Raw genomic sequence first — 20,388 nt, forward strand, 5'->3', positions numbered from 1 at the left:
GCACACTTGTCAGGGTGGGCCATCTTGTCACAAGCTCCATGAGCCTTAGCAGGGAAGCCTGGTGACCTCAGAGGAGGGACGGAGTGGCCAGAATGCAGAGAAGAATTAGTAGGGCATGGATTCAACGACACAGACTGGCAATCCACACAGCTCCTGTTTATTCCTGACATCACTGAGTTCAGAAGGGGACCAGAGCTGTGGTTTAGAATCTAATCTCAGTATGAGGAGAGCAGCTGGTTCCTCAGCCCACAGCTCTCTCTGTGGGGAAGCTCTGAGAACTAGGGTGTTTTCAGAGGTCCTCCCCTTCTGTGGAGGGGGTAGGCCCTCTGAGGAGGCCAATGCCTGGTTCTCCCTGCACCCCACTGTAATATGGTATCTTCTCTCTCCTGCCCAGTGTCCCCAAGCACTCCTAGAGAGCTAGACTGTCCCCATATTCTCTAGGGAATGAGAAGGTTCTGCTCCAAGTTCACTGGCAAGACCTTTGGGGCCTGGGAGACCTCAGGGAGAAGTAGGAAACAGAAACTCCTTAAAGTCTTCTCCCTCAGCAAGCCCTGGCCTAGGGCCCTCCATCACATCTCTACCACAGTCTTCTGACTCCCACCAGGTCAGCTCCCAACCCTTTCCCCAGCCTGTCGCCGATCCAGAGCCAGCTGGAGGGCATGCCTTATAGTCTCCATGTTGTTCAGCACATTGTATCGACTCAGGGCCACCAACCGATCAAACTCCTTGGGCTCATAGGTGAAGTCCATCATTCCATAGGGGGTATCTGGCCCATTGATGATAAAGTCCCCAAAGGCCTTCTCCTCAGCTGTTTGTCGTTCTACACCTGGGGGTGGGAAAAGCAAGGCTAGGCTAGAGAACTCCATGAAACTGGCTGGGAGCTGATGGTCCTGGACACTTTCCCTGCTCAGGATTTCTGGCTTGCTCTCTGGAAGAGAGCATCTTAAATCTCATTAGAAAGAGATGGCTCAGAGAGAACACTAAGGTCCAGGCGTCAAAGGGAGCAGTGGTTAGCCCAGGCCCTCCAGGAAGCTAGTGTCCCATCCTCCCCTGAGGGTTAGAGTAGGCTTGGAACTCCCCTTTACCTGGGGCCAGATGTGTACGAAAGGTCCTGTTGACAAGGGGGAAATGCAGCACAATGGGCGAGCAGGGGTCCTCAGCCTTGGTGAACAGATAGCACTCACGGGGGTCCTCAAAGTCCTTGGGGCCCACCTCAATCCTGGGGAAGGGGATTCCACGGTCCAGGCAGTACTTCTCCGTCTCCTGCAAGACCTGGGCAAAGAGGCAAGCTTCTGGCCCTACCTGGACTCAGGCTTCGGCTAGCTGTGTCTGAATTTCTGAGTGACTTTCTGAGCCACCTTTCTATTTGCCAGGTGAAGTTGGAAATAAGTGTCTAGTGAGAGCACAGTGCGTTAGTAACAATTAGCAAAGGCCGACGGTCAAGCTAGTCTCTCTAGACCTCTCATGCCATCCTCATTCCTCCCCTTAACGTGGCTGTCCCTTCCACAGTCCCTCCTCTGTTCCTAACATAACTAGGCAGGTTCTAGGACTTAGTCTAAAAGACAGCTGAGACCCTCTCTCTCTCTCTTTTTTTTTTTTTTGTTTTTTTGGTGTTTTGTTTTGTTTTGTTTTTTGAGACAGGGTTTCTCTGTGTAGCTTTGCACCTTTCCTGGAACTCGATTTAGAGACCAGGCTGGCCTTGAACTCACAGAGATCTGCCTGCCTCTGCCTCCCAAGTGCTGGGATTAAAGGCGTGTGCCTCTCATAATCCCAGAATTCTCCAGCTGGGAGACCTGGACAGTCAACAATGTTTCAAAGGTACCCCCCCCCCCAGAGGTGACACCCAAACACCCAGCCAGGCCTCTCAGCAGAGATTTTTTTCTCCTCCTCCCCTCCACTCACTTTAGGTGACCCATGCTTCCCTCCTTACTTGAAAGGGGGCTTCCAAGGAATAGTCAAAGGACACAATGAGGTCCACAGCCCGCCGGGGCTGCAGGATCAGCGGGAATGGCGAGTTGATGGCAAAGCCTCCATCTACTAGGCACAGGCGGTCCTTCATGGGTGTGAGCTGGTTGGGGCAGGCATCAGGGTGTCTGTCTGTAAGATGCACAGGGATAAATGCAGTTGTTCCTGCTGGTGACCATCCTCTCCTTGCACCTATAGTCACAGTCTCTAGAATTCTCCTGCCTCCCAACAGCCAAGGAGTCCCTCACCCCTAGCTCTTCCACCTTGCCTTTCAACTTTTCAGCAGTCAGAAAAGCCTCCCCATCAACAACAGAGGACCACGACCTTACCTCCTCTAACACCCAGATAAAAGCCAACGCTGGCCCCAGTGAGCCAGATGTATATCTAGGAAGGATCTACTTACGGTTTCCCCACCCACACGGTACCACACACCTTTCCAGGCCATAAACTCTCTGCTAGCCACATAGTCCTTGTGCAGGCAGAGGCCTTGGGTAAAGTTAAAGTTCCGGGCACAGGTAAAGCGGGAGGTGAATATGTCCAGCACAGCCTGAGAGAGGGAACCCTGTGGGGTGAAAAGCCTGGTACGCAGCCGTGTGGGGTCCTGGTCCTGCTCCGGCGACCGGAACTGTGGGCAGTCATCTGGATAGGGGGCAGTGAAATACAGTGAGAACCATCTTTGTCCACCTCCTTCATCCTTCATCCCTCTGCCAGGAGCCTGGCAAGTGGCAAGTGGCAGTGATTGAACAGGCCTCTGCTCTCACCTGTGACATTCACACCCTCTTTGTACGAGTCCAGGAAGCGCAGGCCAGAGCCGCCCATCTTCAGGAAGATCTCACTTAGGCTGACTGCGAAAGCACTGCCCCACATGCCTATGGAGACAGGCGGGGCCCCATATCACAGCCTGGCCCTAGCCCTGCCGATCTCCAACCTCCAAACCTAGACTCACCCTGCAGGTAACAGATGCGGGGCTCCGGCCAGCGCTGCAGCACCCGACCCATGAAGAACTCGGAGCCAAAGAGTTCAGTGGGAACATAAGCCCCATACTTGTGGAAACCGACCTCATAGGGGGTGAACTCACACCATTCTGGGGAAAACAAAGAAACCAGGGTCCTCACGACTGAGCAGGAACCTTGACTTCCCAAAAACCGGAGGCAGGAACTCCACCATTCACCAAGGTCCCTGCTCAGGAGCACCTCCTACTTATATCTATAGGCCCCCATCCCCCCACCCCAATCCTACCGCCATCTTCCTGTCTCCTTCCTTTGTGTCCACACCCAGGCACCTGCAAAGTCTTCCCCACTGATGTTTGTGTGGACATTGATGCCGGCATAGATGGGGAAAGGGTTCTGACCCTGGCTGACTATTTCTTGCTGGTCTGACAGCTTGGCGGGGTTTTCCTGGGCAGGAGAGAAAGCAGACAGCTTGGCTTTGGGGGAGCCCCTGTTCTCTATCTTCAGGGCTTGACATCAGCACCCTGAGGGGGATGGTATACCCACAAAAGGTATGTCGTGTGGTCAAGGCCAGGCTGTAGCTTTAGGCTGCGGCAGAGCTCAGCCCCCTGTGAGTTTTCATGATCCCAGTGCCTCTGGGAACGCCCTCTCCCTTCTTTGTAATTTCAGAGAGCACATCGGAAGGCAGAGAGCCAGACTGACAACCGCAGGGATCATCGAAAAGCCGGTCTAATTTCTTTACAAAGAAAATCACCAGGAGACGCGACTTCTTAGAAATGAAATGGCACAGGCGGCACACGCTCAGCCAATAGCCACACGCTGGGTCGGCTGCCCTGAACCTTCTGCCTCAGCCAGACTGAGCCTGCCGTTCTAGGAGTAACTGCTCGGTGGCATGGATGGGGGCTGCCTATGCCAGTGGGTGGGCATGGTGCCTCAGAGGCAGGCAGGAACATTTTCAATACATGCTTTCACTAGGCTCTACCCCAGGAATAAGAAAGGAGTAATGTAGAAGAAAAGTGTGGAAAGGGAGCTGGGATGTAGTCACTTCCTGGTCTCTTACCTCCTGGTTCAGGAAATACTCAATGATGAGGCCCCAGAAGTCAGTGAGGGACATGCTGTGGCCTCTTCTCTCCCAGGCCTCCTTTTCCTGGGAGTAGTACTGCAGCTTCTCTGCCGACAGCATCCCTATCTTACTGCTGCAGACTCGAGCCGAGGCACGTTCAATGGGGCCCTGCAAAGTCTTCTGGGACCAGGATGGGTCCTTGTAGAGTGTAGAGATGCACCTGTGGATGGAAGGGATGCCTGTGAGTTAGAGGATGCTCCTCCTTGTCACATACACCTGCGGTCCTAATCCCTCACTCAGGCATGTCCCAGGGACCCAGCCTCCTCTCACTCACCCTGACACCCTTGAAGACAGGCTCCCAGCCCCTTATCAGAGATTCCATCCCATCTCCTGGACATCCTTACTCACTCTGTGTTCTGCCCTATCTCACTTACCAGGTAGACCCAGAAACCCCGCTCAGGTAGGTCACAGCATCCAGAAGGCCAAGTTCCTGCAGCCCTGCCAGGCTTCCATACAGGGAAGTCATGGCTCTGGTTCCACCCCCAGAGCCTAACACAGCGATCACAGGCACCTGAGCACGGCAATGACTTCTTAGCAACAACACCGGGCCTGATGTATTTACTGCTTATCCACAGCTGTCATTGTTATAAACACCTTCGATGTATTACCTCACTGAATTCTCCCAGAAACCCAGGGAGACCCCCACTTTACAGATGATAAAACTGATGTGTAAGGTTAACCGATGTGCCCAAGAGTGATGGTTCTCAAACCCAAGAGTGAGAGCCTGCAGATGACATGTCTTTTTAAGAATTGTGTGTTACGTGTGGTGTATGTGAGTGTACACGGTTCTAGGCATGTGTGCACATGAGTACGTGTGCATAGGGAGACCTGGGGATGATACCAGGTGTCATTTTCAGCGGCTCTCCGCCTTATGTTTTGAGACATTGCTTTCACCAGACCCATGGATTTGGCTAGACTGGCTGGCCACTTATCTCCAAGTGCCTGCCTGTCACCGTGGCCCTCCCGCAGGGCTGGGGTTGCAGATGTGTGCCACCATGCCTTGCTTTTTCACCTGGGTGCTAGGGATCTGAACTCAGACAAGCACTTTACTGTCTGAGCCTACTCCTCAGCCTGCTGTTTTGTTTTGTTTCCTGAGATGGTCTCCCAAAGCCCAGGTTGACCTCAAACTCATTCTGTGGCCAAAGATGGTCTTGATCTTTCTGCTTCTGCATCCTCAGTGCTGGAAGTACAGGCATGCAGCACCATGCCTGGCTTCTGCGGCAGCTCTTAGCCATTATTTCAGAAAGATGTCTAGTAACAGGTATATTTGATTCACCAGACCCAGTTAGCAATGCAAACACTTGGTCCTGGCTGGCTCCTTGCGGTTCTGTACTGTGTGTAGGGCCTTCAGTGGCATCTTTAGCCTTTCCTCAATAGATGCCAGCAGCATCCTCTACATCGATCCACCACTGACAACAAAACATCCCTGGACACTGATGAATGTCCTCTGGGGCTTGGGAGACAAAACTGCCCGCAGCTGAGAACCACTGACTGAAGCGGCAGAGATGAGCATGCATCCCTGGCCTGCCCCCAGATAGAGGACACCCAAAGTCTGAGGCTCTCCTCAGGATCAGGGGTGCCTGGTAGGGCTAGCTTTGCCAGGAAGGGTTGACCCAGTCTATCAAGACTCTGACTCCTTTTCTCTTTTTCTTCCCCTGGCCCTGCTCACTGGGGCCCTACTGTTACGGAGTGCTGGATGAATCAGAACAGACATCTGGCACTCAGTGGCCACATCTATTGACTGAATACAATCTAGGTTGTTGGCAGTGCTGGCCAGTACTGGCCAGAGGGTCCACATCTGCTGTACACCTGTGGCAAAGAAGATGATGCCAGCCTTTTCCTGCCTTATTCCACTGGTCTATCTCTTAGCATTCCTATCCTCTTGCCTCCCAGTCACAGGCCAACTGGTCCTCGACTAAGAGATCCTACAGAGCCTCTACTTCTGGATCCCTCTGACCACTGTCCGGTTGTGCCCTCTCAAAATTCATTTGCTGAAGACCTATCCCTCCTATGCGACTGTTTACAGACAGCGCCTATAAGGCAGTGATGTGGTTAGAAGAGGGGAAGAGGGGAGGGCCTCAATCTGACAGGACGGCTGTCCTAACCGGAAGAGGAAGAGGCCTGGACATGGAAGTACATCCCTGGAATACCAGCACTCGGGAGACTGAGGCAGGAGGCTCATATGTTCAAGACTAGTCTGAATTATGTATGAGGCCAGGCCTTAGATACACAGTAGTAATACTTACCTCATTAGAAAAAAACAAAAGGTTTCAGGAGGTGGGTATGGTGGTGCTAATCTTTAATCACTACACCCTGGAGGCAGAGGCTATTAGTTCTTTGTGAGTTTGAGGCCAACCTGGTCTACATAGCAAGTTTGAGGTCAGCAAGGACTACATAGTAAGGTTCTTTCCTGAAAGGGGCAAGAGAGCTCCTAGTCCTGAGTGCGCGCGCGCACGCGCGCGCACACACACACACACACACACACAGGCATACATGCAATACACACATATGCACAAACACACATACACCCATTCAACACATACATATGCAAACACACACAGGCATACATGCAATACACACATATGCACAAACACACATACACCCATTCAATACATACATATGCAAACACACACAGGCATACATGCAATACACACATATGTACACACACACACACACACATTCAATACATACATATGCACACATACACAGGCATACATGCAATACACACATATGCACATACACCCATTCAATATATACATATGCACACACACACATTCACCCACATACACATGCACACACTCATACAGACACACATTCATACATGCACACACACAGACTCACACAGAGACACACAGATACACACACAGAGAGAGAGAGAGAGAGAGAGAGAGAGAGAGAGAGAGAGAGAGAAACAGCCATGTAACACCACAGCAAGAAGGCAGCTGTCTACCGGTCAGGAAGGAGACCCCATGAGAAAATGAATTTCTGTTGTGTAAACCACTCAGTCTGTAGTATTCTGTTGTGACAGCCAGGACTGTAAATCTTCATTCCAATTCCTAACTGCTGATTGTGCCCATCGGCTAGGGGAACAAGCCCCTTTGTTCTCTTCATCCTCTGCTGCCTGTGCTTCCTCTGAGCTTCCTGTCATCCCTTATCCACATAACACCCCTCAAGGGGACAGGCTGGACTTGGAGTTCATCACCCATCCCATACCTGGTCACAGTGTGGAGCCTCGCACAATCCCATCACCCGCTGCAGGGCCTTGGATGCGACCTGCTTCCTCTTGTCCAGAAATTCCAGCTCCCCATGGCAGAGCTCAAAGCCAAGGCGCAGGTCTAAGTCCCCAGAGCTGATTCAGATGGGGTGGATGGAGTATGGAGGAGAACCTTGAGCCCAGTCTATTTTCCATAGGAACAGATCCACACTCTGGGAAGTCCCACAGAAAACACCCCAGGACTTCCCACCCAAAGAGGTGGTCCCCCTGGCTGGACCCAAGTGGGCAGGAAAGCAGAACCCACTGGGGTATTTCCCACTTCTAGCCAAGCCCAAAAGCTTTCCACAGCAATCCCCACCTCACCTCATTTCTGCCTTCACACTCAGAGCCACCTCCTGACCCTGAAAGAGACACAGTGCCCTCATCCCTGAGCAAGTAGAGTCAGACCCCGCCTGTGACCCTTGGTGCTCAGGTAGGAGGTCGGTGTGGACCCCAGACCTCTCTTGGTGATGACAGGGCAGGTGGGAGCCCCCAGCACCAGACTAAACCTTACCTCCTCCAGGACCACAAAGTGCTGTTCCTCCTGGCCGAGGGGCAGAGAGGAGAGCAAGATGCCTGTCTCGCTCAGCTTGTTGGTCTGAGCCTCCAGCTCATCGTTTGGGCCACTCTGTGGAGAAGAGTGCCAAGGAGCAATGCGGGGTGGAAGACATGCCTCCCAGGCACTCTGGGGTCCCCTCTACATGGTCTCATTCTCTTACCCTGCCCTTTGCCATTGCTCACTCACCTGCAGAACCAGGAGCTTTTCTTGCAGCTCTACATGCAGTCTGGGGCTCAGCACTGGGTTGACGTGGAAGGTGAAGGTAGGTGGAAGGCCTGGCTCCGTGGTCTGCTGCAGAGACACTGGCTGTGGCTTCTCATAGGCCCCAGGCACTGCCAGCTGGATCTGCCTCAAGCCTGAGGGCAGAGGTCCAGTGAATGGTCAAAGTGGGTGGACGTGAATGTGGCTCAGGACAGCGACACTCCAGATGACAGCAATTCCTCCTTTTCCCTGGGTCCTTAGCTCTCATCCCCATGCTCACTCAGGTACCTTGACCAGAGGCAAAGAGCCATGGAGAGCTCTTGGCTGCTACAGTCAGTCAGTCCCGGGATAGTGTGAGAAACACAAATACTGGGAGGGGAGGGAATGGGTCAAACCAGAGCCTATGGGGCTGGTGATTTTGAAATTTCGATTTTAATTAGCTAATATGTAATTAATTATATAATATCCATTCATTATTGCATTAATTACACATTTTCAACTGTTAATATTCTCAATCTCTTGACTCCATTCATGCTTTTGGGAAAGTTTGTGGCCAAAGAGAACACAGACATAGTTAACAAGTTGCTGTGGCCTTAGCTTCCAGAAGTCAAAGACCTTGGAAGGATGTAGGGACTCAGAAGAGGAAGTAGAAGGCAGAATGGCATTCTGGGAACAGAAGAATTATATATTGCAGAAGCAGAGGGGCAGAGGTCAGCTCAAGCTAGGTGAGCCCCAAGCAGGGAAAAAGCAAAGAAATGAGGATGCATATTGGCAAGGAACAGTGGGGTGGGTCTCTTCATGCCCTGCTTCCTAGCATCTGTGAGAGGTGGTGGATCCAGAGAGAAGCTTCCAGGCCTGCCATCTACACACTGCTATGCAGAAGAGTCTGGGTTCCAAACACATCACAGAAGCGACAGTAACCCAAAGGGTTGGAGGACAGCAGAGGTCCAGATAGGATCCCATCCTTGCACAAGATGAAGCTAGACTGACATGCCCTGAGGTAGGAGACATCTGGAAAGGTGCTTTTTCATGCCTACAAGGATTATGGCAAACTTAGTCAAACTAAGATGCGCCATTCATTGAAGAAATGCCAGATCTTATGGTGAAGGCAATGGCCTCGGAGTGTGTCAGATCTGTGTTTGGCTCTGGCTCTCCATGCATTATTGGTGGTATGATGTGAAGAGGTCAGTGACTGCACCTGCTTTACATGGTTGCCATGAGGAAATACAGTCAAAGAGATGCTAAGTTCTCAGCATAATGCCATCTCCCCGTCACCAGGTCAGTGCTCATCTCACAGGTTCAACTCCATGTGGACATTAACTGTCACACCACTAGGCTCCACTCTCCCACATCTGGATTCTCCTCCTCTGTGCCAGACTGCATTAATAGCTCCAATCCTGCACTTCCCCCAGGATTCTCTCTTTGCCATGCTGTTATGGGTGTGTGTGTGTGTGTGTGTGTGTGTGTGTGTGTGTGTGTGTGTCTTCTCAGCTCTCTTTTCCTCAGAGGAATGGATTGGATCAAGAGACGCATTTTTAAGTGATTTATCAAAGCAAGCACTCCACGGGGAGATTCCAGTGGGCTGCCTCACGGAGCAGGCCCTTCACAGAGAGGTGGCAGAGGCTGCCGCAGAGCAGGGAGATGCACTGGGAGTTCTGTGTTGTGGATTTTAAGTTTTTGTTTGTTTTGTTTTTTAAAAGATTAATTTATTTATGATGTACACAGTGTTCTGCCTTGCATGTATGTCTGCACACCAGAAGAGGGCACCAGATCTCATTATAGATGGTTGTGAGCCACTATGTAGTTGCTGGGAAGAGCAGTCAGCACTCCTAACTGCTGAGACATCTCTCCAGCCCAGGTTTTAAGTATTCTATGACTATTTTTTGTGGTGGGTGACCTATTCAAAGGGTGATATGATCTTCCTCCCCCACCCCAGACCAGAGTGGAGTGAAAACCCTTTTAGGACATCATCCTTCCCCAGGGTCCTTTAGAAAAGCCTAAAGGGAGGCAAAATAATGATGAAGCTAGTTTGGGGGGGATGCTGACCCTTTGCACATGTGTGGGGAAATGCCCCGGTGCCTTAGTTTTTGAAATAATTAATCGGCAATCTCAGCGGATTTAACTATGGAGTGTTCTGACTGACAGGAACATAGCCACCATGACGCAGCTGTAGTTTTCTTGGTTAGCTCATGCCTAACTCTTTCTTGAGTTGCTCAAGATCCCATGACTTTTGGTTGAGACATTTTGTTATTTTTATTTAGGTTTTGTGTGTGGCATGCTCACTTGTGTGTGACTATGCATGCCTGTGCACACATAAGGAGGCAGAGGATGTTAGTGTCCTGCTCTGTCATGTTCCACCTTATTCCCTTGAGACAAGGTCTCTCTTTGAACCTGAAGCTGGGCTGGCAGTCAACAAGCTCCAACAATCCTCCTGCCTCTGATCCCCATAGCACTGTGGGCCATGCCCAGCTTTTGAAGTGAATATTAGGGATTTGAACTTAGGTCCTCAAGTTTGCGTAGCAAGTACTTTTATCCATTGAGCCTTCTCCTTAGCCTCATTTTGTTACTTTTTTTTATAAATAATTTACTTACGTTTTTGCATTTGTGTTTTGCCTACATGTATGAGGGTGTCAGATCTTGGAGTTACAGACAGTTGTGAGCTGCCATGTGGGTGTTGGGAATTGAACCCGGGTCTTCTGGAAGAGCAATCAGTGCTCCTAACCAGTGAGCCATCTCTCTAGCCCCCTCATTTTGTTATTTTAAAACTGAGGTTTTAAATTGAAGGCTGAGGCCTTGGTTTCACATAAGATTGGCAGACTGAACAGATCGGAAACGAGCCTTGTATTATCTTTTAGGACTCCCTTCTCCCAGAGTCTCAGGTCTTCTATGCTAACCAAGTGACTTCAGTTTCCCCTCCAAGGAGGCAGACTACACCCCTGGCCCTCTGACTTTGAGTTTAAGCATGCATCTTGTTTGGGTCAGTAACATGTGAGTGGCCGGGATGTGACTAAAGGCTTCAAAAGCACATGCTCAATTGAGTCCTCTCTCGCCTCTCTGCTGAGGTCTTAAGAATATGTCCAGGCTGGCCAGTTGGGCACAGGTCGGGGAGACCACTCTTAGCCAAGTCCCCGCTGCTCTCTCCCCACTTTAAGCTGTGAAAAAGTTAAGAGCCCCCACATCCGATGTGGCCTCCAGGAAGAAGGCAAGCTCCAAGGGCCTGACTCACCGTGCTCCCCAAGTGAGGCTGTCTTGTCTCCCTTGAGCGTGCCCTGGATTCTCAGACAGGGATGAGCCTGAGGAAAGCAGAAACTTTAGCAGTCAAGAGAGCCTAGAGGGTCTGATCAAGATGGAGGAAGGGAAGAACAGCAAGGGCAAGGACCATAGATAGCATCTATCTGGGACATGAGCCTTATGGGCAGGGGTCTTTTGTGACAATCCCTAACTAAGGTTGTACTGTGTTCCTCCCCAGGACTCATAAGAAGTGGGCATTTGTGGGAAAGGGAATTATGGGCCCCCATAGGCTCCCTCAGCAGCCAGAGTCCCAGAGGAACAATGGTTCTGTGATACCCACACAAGCTCACGGTAGCTTCATGTTCTTCATCCCCTAACACATTTTCCTGCTAAGGAAGGACTGAGTGTCTTCCAGAGACATGGGGGCATCATGGACTCAACCACAGTCTACTGTGTCTCCTGTTCCCCAGTCCCACACAATTCCACACCCATCTTCCCTACTCACCACCAGGACCCCATTGGTGATGACTTCAGATGCAGGCATCTGACTGTAAAAGATGAAGAGTTTCATGGGCCATCACCCCCCTTACCATGGCTATTAAAACAATACGATCAAAGCAGGTATAAGAGCCTGGAAAGCATGATAGGGGTGTGGGTAGAGAGACTTGTCATCCAACACACAAGTAGGTGTCAACACCAGGCTGTCCTCTCTGAAGCCACGACTCCAAGGCAAGTGAGGGACTTGAGGACTGGCACTTGGAATAAATGGATAGATACCAGCTCTAACTGGACTCACCTCTTTTCCAGAGTAAACGCTACTTGCAGCTCTTGTGAATCCTACATGGGGGTGAGCAAGGCAGCAGTTTTCAAAAACCTTCAAAAATCTCAGGGACTGCTCCTGCCTCCCACCTTTGCTGAGCTCTAGGGCCTAGGAAATGAGTCTGGTACAGCACCTCATAGGCATAGGGGACAGTAGTGTTTCTAAGTAGAACTTCATTCATTCAGAAATATGTGCCAGGTATGGTTCCAGACTCAGCAAGGCCAAACCAAGATGGCTGCTTGTCAGTGGCTTAGGGGTAGGAATGGAGGGGTCCTCTCCTGAGATTTACTTATTGCTAACCCAGGTAGACCTCACCTGTTGGTTCAGAGAGAAGTTGTGTGTATAAGGCTGGCCTGGCTGGAGATTACTCAGATCAAACAGAAGTACGGAGAGCTGGTCACTGTCCAGGACATCCTTGTCACAAAGGGTAAGCTCCAGGACATTCTGGGGGTAGGACTGAAGGATCAGCATTGTGGAGGAACTCATTGGCCTCCATGCCCAGTCCCTTACTGGCCTGTACCTTCACAGCACCATGGATCCGATAGTGGAAGGTCTCATTCCATTCTGGGTCACTACAGTTAGTCACTGTCCTCGTCTGGGTGGGGCTAGGAGAAGCTGTGGGCAGCCACAGTTGGACATAACAGTCAGCTTTGGACACTGCAGGGAAGAGGGGGAGAGGACTTGGCATCAAACTCTTCCTGTTGAAAAGGTTCCCCAGAGGAGGCTGGGCTCAGAGACAAAGGAGAAAGGGGACGGGAGGCGACCTGCCTGGGGCAGGTGAGGGAGCTTTGGTGTTCCCAGCTCCATCTTAGCCAGGACTGCCTCCCACTCAACTGACAAGAAATCCTGCAGCAGCAGCCACAGTTCAAAGCATCATGTGGCAGCACAGACCATTGGGTAACTCCTTGAAATTGCCTGATTCAGGCAGTAAAATTCTGTGCCCTGTGTGAGCACCACCAAAGCTCCCGGAAAGCAGGCATTGATGTGTGGTAACATGAGCCCAATACACCCTCACAGAGCCTCCTAGGGTCAGGAGGAGGCTGGAGTCTACACGACTCACCTCTCCAGCCCCCCTCCATCATCTGTGCACCCCACACCAGGGCAGCCTCCCTTGATAGTCAACACCAACCCTTCATTCTACTTCAAGTGGGGCACACCCACACAGAGCCCTGAGAACACCCTAGAGAAAAGGAGACTCTCTGAGGTGAGACTCACTCACACAGATCCGTGTGCTGGATGTTTCTGGCCCTCAGCACTTTCACGTGAAGGTCGTAATATGGGTGGGATTCTCGCTGAAACAACAGAACCCCAGGAACTTAGTTCCAGGAAGCCAGGAACAGCCTGATCTCTCTCCAGTGTGTTCTGGCTCCTTTTCTCTCTACTGTCCTACCATAGAGCTTGCTTGTCCAGGGTCACTGATGCTCCTGTGGCAGGAGCTCTGGGCAGCTTTTGCAAGGCCCAGAGTGTTGGGAGGTCAGGATTGGTGAGGAACCTGGATCTGCTCAATGCTAAGCTAGTTAGGTTTTATGATGGCCAGCCTACAGCTGTTCCGTCCACGTGGCCTGAGCTCTGGGATAATGTATTTAAGGTTAAACATTAAAGAGAAAGCCAGAACCCACCGTACCTATGGGCTTCCAGGCAAGGGCTAGAAAACCAACCAGAGGCAGGGAGTAGGAAGGTGAGGAGAAGCAGCCACCCAGCTTGTACTTGTCTGACAAGTCACTTGATTGAAGATTGGGTTCAAAAAAGATAATACCAGATTGCAGCCTTCTGGGTGTCAATCTCCCTCCCGGAACCCCCACTCCCCACCCCTTCTCTCCGCAGTGGGTTACATGGCTGTTCTGCACATTCTTGTCAAACCAACCAAAGGCAACGGTCACAGGGCTTGCCATCGTTTCTTTTCAAGAACCAAGGCCTTGGCCCATCCCTCTAGTTTGAGCTTTTCCAGGTTGTCTGTGGTATGTTCTACCCTAAATCAAACCCCAGAGCGGTGGCTGGCTTAGTCCCCACAGGGCACCACCTCCCAGGACTCTGCAGTTGACACTCCCCAAGGGAGATGAATACCTTACCTGCCAATGCCTCCATTGCGGCCCCCTCTTCTCTCTCTTCCGCAGTAGCACTGCTCCAAGAAGGGGCAGTCCCTTGCCTGCCAGCCACTTCTGCCAGAGGGTCCCGGGCATGGCCAGCAGCCTGGCTCCCAGCAGGGAGCTCGCCTGCTCTCCTGTGCCACCCTCTCTCTGGCTACACTCACTGTAGCTCAGGTCTGGCTGGCAGCGCAGGATGGGGAGGGTGGAGCAAGCCTGTGCTGAGGACTAGTGCTGGGTGGCCACGGGGCTGGAGGTGGGGTTGGAAGTGCTCCAGGAAATGAGTGGCGCCTGCTTTCCCCAGAGAAGAGGCAAGTTGGTCCCTTTCCAAGAGATTCTTGGGGTCCTGCTTAGCACTCTGGTCCCCAACCCAGACCCTGCCTAACTGAGCTAGTTGTGAAAAGCAGACACCAAGAGCCTCACACCACCCTCATCCCTTGCCACGGTCCTGTTTAGTGGGTAGGGCAAGAGCCGAGGCGTTCCTGTTTCCAACTAGTCTGCATTAGCAGAAATTAGGAGGTGACAGAATCAGGGCTAACCTCCTCTAGCTGCCAGAAATCCCCACACCATTCCTTCTTCAAGTTCCAATTTCCCCACAGCTCTTGAGTAGAAATACGGAAATCTCTGGTTCAGGGTTTCATGGAGACTCAGACATTTTATGTCCCTTTTGGCCTCCCACAGTTTGGCCTCCCTCAACACTAAGGGCATGCTGCATGTCATGTCTGTACTATGCTCAAAATCACCCCTACCCTGGAAAGATTCACTTCATGACTCCCTGATGGAAGTGCCTGGTGATTCAGGCATAGAGGCAGGGACAAGGCCAGGCAGTATAAATACGGACAGGAGAGAGGCAGGCCTCCCCATCTTAAATGGCCAGAGGCAAAGGCTTTAAAGTGCTCATGACCATGAGTGGGAGCCTGCAGTTGTGCCTTTAAGTATCACTGTGGACCACAATCATCTAGGTGGCTGTGCAGCAGCAGTCGCTGGGAAAAGAAGTTTCTAGGAGACTGAACTGTTGGGAGATCCCTTTCACCTCTTTAACCACAACCCTTTCCTAGATCCAGGGGTGGTGGTACATGGAATCCCAGCACATGGCATTCTGAGGCAGGAGGCTGACTTGAATTCAGCCCTATGACACCAGCTCAAGGTACAAGATGAGACCCCTACCTCACACCATCAGGTAATCACCACTGTCTTGCCCCAAACATATAGTTGGAGGCTGAAATGACATCCACTAAGGTGAATCAACTCTCAAACAGGCAGGTTCAGACCAGAAATTCCAGATCCAAAGGTGATGTAACTGCAATGGCCTGTTTCACCTCCTGGGGATTCTGAAGTTGATCTGACTCAGAGATCTGAATCCAGCCTCCTTGCTGATCTTGTGGATAAGTAAACACTCCTGAATCCACACGAAGCCCTGGCCCTGGGCAGGAGGGGAACAGTATTAGCTGGTTGAGTGTTTTCTGGCTTAAACCACATTCTCCTCTTGGAAGCCATTTCCCCATACCTCAACCGTCACACCTCAACTTCAAGTTCTGGATGATTTTCATTGGCAGAGGATCTACAGGATGGCCAGCCAGCCAGCTCAAGGAGGGGACATTACAGAAGGACCAAACTGTCATTTGAGAGCTGGGCAAAGTGAGCCAACTTTACTTTTCAGAGTCCCTCACTCCTACCAACTCCACATTCTTACAGGACCCTTCTGGCCACCGTGAGCGTCAAGAAGAGGCACAAAGCAATGTTGTTAGACATTTAGATTGTGTAGAATTCCAGGGTTCCCAGTGTGAAGATGGGAAGACAGAATTCCAGGGTTCCCAGTGTGAAGAAGGGGATACAGAATTCCAGGGTTCCCAGTGAGAAGATGGGAAGACAGAATTCCAGGGTTCCCAGTGTGAAGATGGGAAGACAGAATTCCAGGGCTCCCAGTGTGAAGAAGGGAAGACAGAATTCCAGGGTTCCCAGTGTGAAGAAGGGGATACAGAATTCCAGGGTTCCCAGTGTGAAGATGGGAAGACAGAATTCCAGGGCTCCCAGTGTGAAGAAGGGAAGACAGAATTCCAGGGTTCCCAGTGTGAAGAAGGGGATACAGAATTCCAGGGTTCCCAGTGTGAAGATGGGAAGACAGAATTCCAGGGCTCCCAGTGTGAAGAAGGGAAGACAGAATTCCAGGGTTCCCAGTGTGAAGAAGGGGATACAGAATTCCAGGGTTCCCAGTGTGAAGATGGGAAGACAGAATTCCAGGGTTCCCAGTGTGAAGAAGGGGATACAGAATTCCAGGGTTCCCAGTGAGATGGGAAGACAGAATTCCAGGGTTCCCAGTGTGAAGATGGGAAGACAGAATTCCAGGGCTCCCAGTGTGAAGTAGGGAAGACAGAATTCCAGGGTTCCCAGTGTGAAGAAGGGGATACAGAATTCCAGGGTTCCCAGTGAGAAGATGGGAAGACAGAATTCCAGGGTTCCCAGTGTGAAGATGGGAAGACAGAATTCCAGGGCTCCCAGTGTGAAGAAGGGAAGACAGAATTCCAGGGTTCCCAGTGTGAAGAAGGGGATACAGAATTCCAGGGTTCCCAGTGTGAAGATGGGAAGACAGAATTCCAGGGCTCCCAGTGTGAAGAAGGGAAGACAGAATTCCAGGGTTCCCAGTGTGAAGAAGGGGATACAGAATTCCAGGGTTCCCAGTGTGAAGATGGGAAGACAGAATTCCAGGGTTCCCAGTGTGAAGAAGGGGATACAGAATTCCAGGGTTCCCAGTGAGATGGGAAGACAGAATTCCAGGGTTCCCAGTGTGAAGATGGGAAGACAGAATTCCAGGGCTCCCAGTGTGAAGTAGGGAAGACAGAATTCCAGGGTTCCCAGTGTGAAGAAGGGGATACAGAATTCCAGGGTTCCCAGTGAGAAGATGGGAAGACAGAATTCCAGGGTTCCCAGTGTGAAGATGGGAAGACAGAATTCCAGGGCTCCCAGTGTGAAGAAGGGAAGACAGAATTCCAGGGTTCCCAGTGTGAAGAAGGGGATACAGAATTCCAGGGTTCCCAGTGTGAAGATGGGAAGACAGAATTCCAGGGCTCCCAGTGTGAAGAAGGGAAGACAGAATTCCAGGGTTCCCAGTGTGAAGAAGGGGATACAGAATTCCAGGGTTCCCAGTGTGAAGATGGGAAGACAGAATTCCAGGGTTCCCAGTGTGAAGATGGGAAGACAGAATTCCAGGGTTCCCAGTGTGAAGAAGGGGATACAGAATTCCAGGGTTCCCAGTGAGAAGATGGGAAGACAGAATTCCAGGGTTCCCAGTGTGAAGATGGGAAGACAGAATTCCAGGGCTCCCAGTGTGAAGAAGGGAAGACAGAATTCCAGGGTTCCCAGTGTGAAGAAGGGGATACAGAATTCCAGGGTTCCCAGTGAGAAGATGGGAAGACAGAATTCCAGGGTTCCCAGTGTGAAGATGGGAAGACAGAATTCCAGGGTTCCCAGTGTAAAGATGGGAATACAGAATTCCAGGGTTCCCCGTGTGAAGATGGGAATATTCTGGCATGAGGTGTCAGCCATATACCCACAGCCACACCCACTGGCCACCGGATGGAGGCATTCGTGAAAGGAGTGTTACTCTGATTTTTTTTTTCATAGTTATTATCTTATACTCTCTTCTTAGCTAAACTACCCGCCCCTTTATTAGCATTCCCATTGATGTCTTCAGAAGGGGAAAACAGGCTCAAAGAGACTTGGTTTCTTGCTCATGTTTACTGAGGAGCAGCCCTCCATCACTGTCAGGCTGGAGAAACTCCTGCTCCCTCCCTAGCCCTCTATGGAGTTTGGGAAAAGAGAATTAAGTATGCACACCATCCAGGAGAAAACACAGGCTTTATTCTACTGCTTCAAATACAGTTCGTGAGAAGGGATGCTACAAGCCTACCAGGTAAGAGGACAGGGCTCATATGATGGGGCAAGTTCCTGTCCTGTGGGGAGTTGCCTGGCACCCTAGTGCTGCTCCTGAGGAAGTATATTTTAAGCTGGTGCAGATGGGATCATGGGCAGCACTGATCAATTTTTAAAAATTTTATGTGTATGAGTGTTTTGCCTGCATATATGTCTGTGCATGTGTGTGCCTTGTGCCCATAGCCTCCAATGCCAGAAGGTCCTGCATACCTCGTGCAGGCTCCCGACATGCTCAACAGAGGCAGCAGTGAGCACACCGCTCCTGCATCATCACTGTTTACCATTCCTCCACGCCTCACAAGCCGTCTCACCACGTCAGTTTCTGGTCATCTGTCCCCTGTGTGCAGTGGAGACTCACACTGCCAGCCTATCCTAGAGCAATCCTCCAGTCTTGAAAAAAGAGGGGCCAGGGAAATGACGGCCATGAAAGCAAAGGACAGAAGGTGGCGGGGAGAGGAAGATGCTCACAGCAGGAAGAGCTCACCCACCAAGGCTCAACAACCCGTCCCAGCAGCTGGTGAGTGGCTGGAGCAGGCACTCCTGCAGACATCCTGCCTAGGAGACCACATACCCTGTGCAGCGCTGGCCAGGGAGGTACCAAAGCCTACGCCTGCAGACTTACGTTCTCCCATGCACCTTAGTCGAAAAGTTCAGCTACTGAGAATCTTCACACAACATGCCTGACATGAGCTGCTTATGGAGCACTCCTGGAAACCCAGACGGTGGCCTCCCATTTTACCTCATTTAAATACTGGTTACTCTCTTCCCTTCAGTCTGTAGAGCGGGAGAGCAAGCAAGAGATGAAATCAAGGAACAAAATAAATAGTGAGGAAAAGGAGACCCAAACTAAAGGGACAGCAGGGAAAACTTAACAAGACGCAGGGCACAGCTCCTGAGAAACCACCGGCCATACAGACATGGAGCCTATTTGGTCGGTTGGGCAGAGAGCTCTAGTACCAGCCCCCATGGGACTCTCCAGGCTGCCATGCTGGGGGTGTGGGGTCTTGTGAAGCTCTATAGTTATCGTAATAGAAAACTCTCAGTCAACAACCCCATGGGTACAAACACTTGAGATGAAATCTCCTTGTCCAGGTGATCAGTATACGAAGGCAAGACGGTGCATTTCCTCCTGTCCAAGCAGAGGTTAATTAAATTCCTGGAATTGTCTGCAACATAACAGTGTAAGATATAACTAATCTTTTTCTAGGAAAAAACCAGCAATGCCAGGTCACAAGTCCAGTTAATTCAGAGATGTTCCAGGGAGCAAGGCAGCCGGCAACGTCCAAATGAGGGAGACACTTGGTGGTAGCAGACCCTGGTTTCTAATGTGGCTGCTCCTTCAACTCTCTGACAAGCTGTCCACTGCTGAGTCCTTGGGGTGCTGGGCTCAGGTGTCAGCCGAGTTCACCTCTTTGGAACAGAAGTAGTGCACAACCACTCCATTTGGGTATCTTGCAAATGCACTGTGTGGAAGAACAGCTTAGAGGTGAGTGATGTTCTAATAGTCTCCTCCAGTACCTGCAAGAGGCACCATCCCCAGGAGCCACCCAAACCCCCCAAAAACAGCCTGTGCCAATATCTCTGGAATGCTGTGGTACCATGTCTTCAAATAACCAGAGCATGGACTATACAACATTAAAGGATCTGAAAACATTTTTGTTACTCCATCAGTGCAGGGTTGAGGGGTCAGTGGTGGTTTGACCCTCAGTAGCACTATCAACCAACTAACCAACCAACTAGCCAGGCAAATAAATGGGCAAACAGAAAGTCAATGTAGAACATGTGCCCATGGTTTGGCCCTGGGGATGATGTTCATCGGAACATGTTTTGGGCTAGTTCTAATGAATGACAGCAAGTTAAGCCTCTGCAAAGAAGAGAACTCTTCTAGCCAAATAAGCGGCAGATCATGCTCCTTCCAGGCAGGGGCTGACTCTCGGGCATGTCTTAACACAGAATAATGATGGCTCAGGAGGTTGCTCAAACCGTGAGACAGCAGGTTGAAAGATCTGCTGTTCCCCCTCTGGAGGCTCATCCTTCCTATCTGGCCTGGTGGTACAGGCCTGTAATCCTAGCACTGGGGTGTGGCTGAGGCAGGAGGGTTGATTCAGAATTCCAAATCATCCTGAGCTACCCAGCCAGCCTGTATCTCAAGAAGACTTTCTGTATGTCTCTCATCCTCTTACTGACTCTCTGGCTCCACTGTTCATTTTAGCTGCCTGAGGAACAGAGGTTTCTGGGCGAGAGTTCAACAGCTCTGTGCCATATGTCAGGT

General features: G+C 51.0%; 2 protein-coding genes across 3 annotated transcripts in view; both read right to left on the bottom strand.

Annotated features, from left to right (window-relative positions):
• Positions 1-587: 587 nt before the first annotated feature.
• Positions 588-14,282, bottom strand: Pla2g4f (phospholipase A2 group IVF). Of its 2 annotated transcripts, XM_036185876.1 has the most exons (21): positions 14,172-14,282; positions 13,322-13,394; positions 12,623-12,759; positions 12,418-12,546; positions 12,079-12,119; positions 11,788-11,830; positions 11,278-11,344; positions 8,037-8,206; positions 7,806-7,919; positions 7,616-7,653; positions 7,252-7,387; positions 4,413-4,549; positions 3,976-4,198; positions 3,248-3,362; positions 2,912-3,049; positions 2,727-2,834; positions 2,380-2,604; positions 2,168-2,170; positions 1,931-2,097; positions 1,086-1,272; positions 588-826 (listed from the first exon to the last, which is right to left on the bottom strand). In XM_036185876.1, exons 1-21 carry the CDS (start codon positions 14,280-14,282, stop codon positions 606-608), a joined length of 2,583 nt encoding a protein of 860 aa, XP_036041769.1. In that variant the 3' UTR covers positions 588-605. The 2 variants fall into 2 exon arrangements, with proteins under 2 accessions (XP_036041769.1, XP_036041768.1); XM_036185875.1 differs by lacking the exon at positions 2,168-2,170 and having other exon boundaries at positions 2,398-2,604.
• Positions 14,283-18,022: 3,740 nt separating this feature from the next.
• The window catches only part of Vps39 (VPS39 subunit of HOPS complex), a 44,402-nt gene continuing 42,036 nt past the window's right edge, over positions 18,023-20,388 (bottom strand). Inside the window, exon 25 of the mRNA XM_036184666.1 lies at positions 18,023-19,579. Within this exon, the coding sequence (XP_036040559.1) occupies positions 19,504-19,579 (76 nt within the window). The 3' untranslated portion in view covers positions 18,023-19,503. The remainder of the gene's footprint in view (positions 19,580-20,388) is intronic.

Source organism: Onychomys torridus, chromosome 4, assembly GCF_903995425.1.
Source record: "Onychomys torridus chromosome 4, mOncTor1.1, whole genome shotgun sequence".
Classification (NCBI taxonomy): Eukaryota; Metazoa; Chordata; class Mammalia; order Rodentia; family Cricetidae; genus Onychomys; species Onychomys torridus.